This window comes from Bos indicus, chromosome 16, assembly GCF_029378745.1.
Source record: "Bos indicus isolate NIAB-ARS_2022 breed Sahiwal x Tharparkar chromosome 16, NIAB-ARS_B.indTharparkar_mat_pri_1.0, whole genome shotgun sequence".
Classification (NCBI taxonomy): Eukaryota; Metazoa; Chordata; class Mammalia; order Artiodactyla; family Bovidae; genus Bos; species Bos indicus.
In genome coordinates, this window is record NC_091775.1 from 62,899,757 (window position 1) to 62,905,756 (window position 6,000).

At 56.1% G+C, this 6,000-nt stretch overlaps 1 protein-coding gene across 2 annotated transcripts in view; it reads left to right on the plus strand.

Annotated features, from left to right (window-relative positions):
* The window catches only part of KIAA1614 (KIAA1614 ortholog), a 43,355-nt gene extending 39,371 nt beyond the window's left edge, over positions 1 to 3,984 (plus strand). For both annotated transcript variants that reach the window (XM_070768536.1, XM_070768537.1), the window contains exon 10: positions 2,728 to 3,984. In XM_070768536.1, coding sequence (XP_070624637.1) covers positions 2,728 to 2,921 — 194 coding nt within the window. In that variant the 3' untranslated portion in view covers positions 2,922 to 3,984. The remainder of the gene's footprint in view (positions 1 to 2,727) is intronic.
* Positions 3,985 to 6,000: the final 2,016 nt, after the last annotated feature.

The following is a 6,000-nucleotide window of genomic DNA, read 5'->3' on the forward strand; positions in this document are numbered from 1 at the left end:
TAGGCCTCTTTGCCGGCAGTGGGACTCCCTCCCCGATCACCCATCACGGACTGCTGATGGGCAGGGGTCTCCAGTGACCAGGAGCTTCTTGGGTTCTGCCTTGGCCTGCTCTGTGGGCGCCCCTTGCCTGGGTGGGTGCCAGCTCTTCCCTGTCCTGCCCAGGTGGCACCCTCCTCCGGCCACTGCGGTTGGCTGTCAGCTGTCCCGCAGAGATGCCCTCACCCTTGGAATGCGGCTGGTACTGGTGCGTCCTAGCCTCAGGCCGTGCTCCAGCCCCCCAGGGTCACTTCTCCTGGGCCTCAGAGAGGCTGTGAATTGGGGCTGGTTTTCATTCCTCACTAAAACATCATGATGTGGGTGTTCCTTGCTGGCTGTCACATCTAAGTCCGTACAAGCACGTGAGAACGGCAGGCTTCACCGTCTGCTTCTCATTGAAAACAACACAGAGATCATACATCCTGAACAAAGGCCGTTGGCAGCAGACAATAAACGTCTACAACAGCCTCTCTGTCATACTTGTGTCATGACTTCGAACTGTGAAACGTACCCCGGAGTCTTCCCCCTACATGGCAGGCGTGACAGCAGTGTCTGGTCCTCCGACTCCATTCTTTTGGGTTTTCTCATCCCTCCCCACTGACACGCTCTGCTGGACAGCAGCCATTTCTGCAGGTTCCTCCCCTGCCTCCTTACCTGCCTTCCCCCGACTATTGCCTGCACGCAGACAAGGCAGGCAAGCAGTTAAAGAACCCAAAAAGAAGAGGGGAAGGCTAGGGCAAGGGCTGTGAGAAAAGCCTTGTGCAGCCAAGATGACAGACAGGCCTTGCCAGGAGGGAGCCGGCCTTGCAGGAAAGGATCAGATCAGCCAAGAAGCACTGAGAGCGAGTTCCACAGCTCAGACCGGGAAGCAGGAACATGTCAACAGATTGGCTTTGCTAAACCCAAGAGCGGCAAACCTTCGAGTATCTTAGAGGAGATTTCAGTGCACATTCAAACCCCAGCTTTGAAAAGCTTGACTTCTCTTGGGACCAGAAGCTCCTACGATGCTGGGTGAACTGGAAAGATGACTTCCCACCCTTAAAAGGCTTCCAGCCAGAGAGGAGATGCTCTTTCAGGTCCCTTCTAAGAACACTGATTTTTAAGAAGAGGAAGTAGAGAGCCGGGCGTGGACAGCTGCTAAGTGTTTCTAATCAGCCAGCCGAGCTCAGGCTGGGGCGCAGCGAGGGTGCTTAAAGCCACACCAGCGTGTCCCAGGGCACCCTGCAGGGGCTGTCACTGTACAGGCTCCCCGGCCTGCAGTCTTCCTGCTCTGCACACCTGTGCTCACTTAGTGCGATTTGGTGGGTGGGGGGAACCCATGGATGTGGGACACCCAGTCTTCCCTGGAAGAGCCTGTGCTCCCTTGCTCCCTCAGGCAGAGACAGCGAAGGAGAGGGTTTGAAAGGTTTTCCGTGGAAGTTGAGGCAAGAGGGGCTCAGTCAGCTGGACTGTCCCACACTGTGTGGCCAGGGAGCCCAGCCCAGCCAACCCGAGGCCCCCAGAGCCTGCTCCGCTGACATGAGTTCCTCAAACTGAACTGGGGAAAGAAGGAGAAGCAGCTCCTTCCGAGGTTCACCCCACCTCAGACACCCAGGAAATGGTCCCCGCCAGGTGGGGCCCCTCGGGGGCACTGGAGGGGAGAGTGTACGCAGAAAGGAAAAGCAAGCCACTATGACTGTAAATAGGGGGCTGGAACTTCTACGGGGTCTTCCCTTGTAGCTCAGTTGGTAAAGAATCCACCTGCAATGCAGGAAACCCAGGTTTGATCCCTGAGTCTGGAACATCCCCTGGAGAAGGGAATGGCAACCCACTCCAGTATTCTTGCCTGGAGAATCTCATGGAATCCATGGGCTACAGCCCATGGGGTCGCAAGAGTCGGACAACTTAGCAACTAAACCAACCGACCAGAATTTCTGTTTCCTGGGCTTTTGCCCAGATGCCTCTGAATTCTAAGGATCCATATCCGAGGAAGACTGAAGCCAGGGCTGGCCCTAGACAATCCGGTGAAGCAAACCAGGTTTGGATTTGACCTCAGCCCAGCAACTCCCTGGGCTTCCCAGGTGGCACTAGTGGTTAAGAACCTACTTGCCAAGGCAGGAGACATGGGTTCGATCCCTGGGTCAGGGAGATCCCCTGGAGAAGGGAATGGCAACCTTGGACAGAGGAGCCTGGCGGGCCAGTTCCTGGGCTTGAAAGAGCTGGACATGGCTGAGTGACTAACACTTTGACTTGTTTGCGGCTCCAGTGATACCATCCACCCCCAGCTACTTGAAGGGAGCAGGTGGGTCTTATTTGTGAATCCCCACCTAGAGCAGTGCCGGGCATGTTGTAGGTCTTAACATTTTCCTTATTTTATAATCAAGGCTTCTCCCAGAAAAAGATAAGATTAGCTCATTCACACTGAGGTATACATGAATAATAACAGCTTAAGGCATTATTTGTATTAGGGGCATTTTAAAAGAGAAAAAAGGAAAAATGAAGTGGAGGCGGGCCTGCTGTATCTATTATAAAGGGAGTTGTGGTTGTGAAGTGGAATAATGAGGGAGTGTGCGTGCATGCGTGAAGCACCTTGTATAAGCCCCTGCCTCCCCTCCACGCACCCCCCAACGCCACCCACCTGGTCGGCATTCCACAGAGCTGTGTGTCTTCGGTTTGGATTTCCTGCGTTAACTCTCCTGTTTTCCTTTGCAGGGTTCTACGTGCAGGAGATGGCTGACGAGAGCACAGCCAAGCTCTACTCGGGGCTGCTGGGGGTGGGGGATGAGATCCTGGAGGTGAACGGGGCCAAGGTTGCAGGGCTGGGCTTGGCTCACGTGAGGGAGCTCCTGGCCCACGCGGAGAACTTGTCGATCCGGGTGCTGAGGCAGAGGCCTGTCCCACGGTGACACAGAGGTGCCTTGCCTCTCCCTGTTACCACACCACCGCCCCCCCACCCCCCCACCCCCGCCCGATGGAAACCCCGAACCGCTCCCGGGGGTGGCTGGGAATGTGCTACACAAAGCTGCTTTGTCTACTGAAAATGAACACGGTGGCGTGCAACCCCTCGGGCCTCGGTCGGGCTTCTGTGACTGACCGTCCTTGCAGAGGGAAGGAGGCTGTTTGTGTGTTTTGTTTAAGGATGTTAATTTATGCAGAAGCAGGGAAGGGGATGGGTCTCCCACCCTGAAGGGCCTGAGGTGGGGTCACCGTCTTCTGGCACCTTTGCTGGCAGCAGGAGGAGAGAGATTCGGTGGGTCCTTCGGTTGGTCCCCAAGCAGCATCGCCTTACCCCCAGGCCCCGTCGTCCCACAGTCAGGGGCTCCCCGAGCTCCTCTCACTCCAGAGCCAAAGAAAGTACTTGGCCGTATTGGCCTTGAGCCTGCCTTTTTTGGTCTCATTTCTCCCAGCTCCCATCTGACGCCTTTGCTCTTTTTCCAAAAATGGACCAAGTGTCCGGGAGTCACAGCCTTACAGCCATGGACCATATATCCCAAACCAACATGTGTCTGGTGTGAGAACAGCTGAGAGATGTTATCTGGTAGTCAGAATATTAAGGATTTCTGGGAAATCTTTATGATATACGAGGCTGAAGGGACAAAATGAAACCGAGACCAACTTCAGGGAAGTGCAGCTGTAGCCAGTGGGACTGACCAGAGCAGCCCTGCCCCACACCGCCCTGACCTCTGCTCCCGCCCAGAGTGAGACTGGAGCCGCTGCAGCCTGGCCGTGAGGGGCTCTGTCTTCCTTCTCCTGGGGCCTTGGACAAGGCTGCAGCTGGTGCCAGGCTGTCTCCAGCCACAAGCTCTCAGCCCAGACTCCCTGAGGGCAGCTGTGGGTGGGTCGCTGGCAGGGAGATGGCAGGGCATACGAGCAGAGGGAGGGGCCATCCCATCTGGCTCTTCCATGGCCCAAAGTGTTGGGACTCTCTGGAAGTAGTCTTAAATTATTAAAAAGCAAAACCGAAACGTCTCCCACTCTTGAGTCGCTAAATTTTGGGCTGATGTGTTCACTTGACCTTCACTAGCCTGGCAGGGGCCTGGGGGGAGGGGGAAGGAGAACACAGGCATGGCAGTGGGCTGTGTTGGCATGCCAGCGGCAGGGGCCGGGGAGGCCTCTGGGGTTGGGGTGATGCCAGGGTTGAGGTGGAAGCCTCCAGAGGTCGCTCTTTGGCTGGAAGAGGAGCCCTGGGCAAGGTGCATTTAGGAGCAGGAGACAGACTGGAGCTAAGGGTCCTCAGATGGGATCAGTTGGGATGGGCAGCCCCGGGCTGCTGGGGGCAGGCTGTGGTGAGAACACTGCAGAATCAGGTTACCATGTGTGTGGCTGCAGCTCTTAGCAGGCACGGTTGCTGAAGGAGACTTGAGGCCTAAGAGAAAGATGACGGGCAGTGGAGGGGAGGTCAGGCAGGCAGTGTGTGTGTGTGTGTGTGTGTGTGTGTGTGTGTGTGTGTGTGTGGTGAGCTTTCCCAGGAGATATGTGGCCTGAGAGAAAGATGACGGGCAGTGGAGGGGAGGTCAGGCAGTCTGTGTATGTGTGTGTGTGTGTGTGTGTGTGTGTGTGTGTGTGTGTGGTGAGCTTTCCCAGGAGACATGTGGCCTGAGAGAAAGATGACGGGCAGTGGAGGGGAGGTCAGGCAGTCTGTGTGTGTGTGTGTGTGGTGAGTGTTCTTTCCCAGGAGACATGTGGCCTGAGAGAAAGATGACGGGCAGCTGTAGGGGAGGTCAGGCAGTCCTATGTGTGGGGGCGGTGAGTGTTCTCCTCTCCCAGGGCCTTAGCAGCAGCAGCCAGTTAAAACCCCTCTTTACTTCCCTGGAGGCTAGCGGGGAAGGACAGCTCCCAGAGCCCCCGGCACTGCAGGCTGGGGAGGCTGTGCTGGCCTGGGGTCAGGGTGATGGGATTGAGCAGCAGAATCAGTGGAACAACTACTGGGGTCTTCCAGGTGTGAAGAGGGCCCTGGGATAACTCAGACACCAGCCCAGGGCCCCCCACAGCTGAAATGGCCCCAAAACAGGAACTACAGGAGTGGGGAAACCCTGGCATCTCCTGCACCCCAACCCGTGGCCTTGTGTTCATAAGACTTTGAGGAAATTTCACGTTGAAAGATGCTTCTAGAGGCAAAAAGACCCGCTGTTTTCTCTGTCTGGTGAGGATAACCAGAATAACATGCCTCTTCAGCCCCAGCTGGGAAGTAGGGTGCTTGGGCTGGGACTGAGTAGGGGAAGGTTTCTAAGGAGCCCTGAACAGCTGCATCTGTTAGATCCCAGATGCGGGGTCAGGCTTCTAACACGTCTTATTTCATCCTTAAACTAGTCCTGCCAGGGATGTCCCATCTAGTGTCTTCTTTTACACAGACGGAGAACCAAGTTCAGCAGTGATGACAGGCCGTTCAGACCTAGTACTCTGACTGGGGACCCACTCTTCTACTGCTGCCCCCTCCCCCCGTCCCCCATGCCAAAAAAAGGCTGGATGGAAGGAGGAGGGAGGGAGGCTCTGTGGGCTGTGTGTGAAGTACACCTGCTTTACTGTAATTCCACGGAGGCTGAGGGTGCTCCCTCCTGGAGTAAAGCGATGCTGGGCCCCGACTTGTGTGGGTAGGAGGGGGCTTTGGATTCTCCGGCCTCCTGTCTGACCTTCCCCTTCTGCTCTGCCTGGGGAACTGCTGACCTGGAAAGCTAGGTCCAGCGCTGCAGCATCCACCCCTCCCACAGGGCCATCAGAACCTTCTTATTTAGAAAGTGTTAGTCGCGCAGACGTGTCTGACTCATTGCGACCCTATGGACTGTAGCCTGCCAGGCTCCTCTGTGCATGGAATTCTCCAGGCAAGAATACTGGAGGGGGTTGCCATTCCCTTCTCCAGGGGATCTTCCCAACCCAGGGATTGAACTTGGGTGTCCTAAATTGCAGGCAGATTCTTTACCAGCTGAACCACCAGGGAAGCCCTTGTGTTAACTAGAAGCTAGGCCATGGGCCATGCAGGAGCTCCGA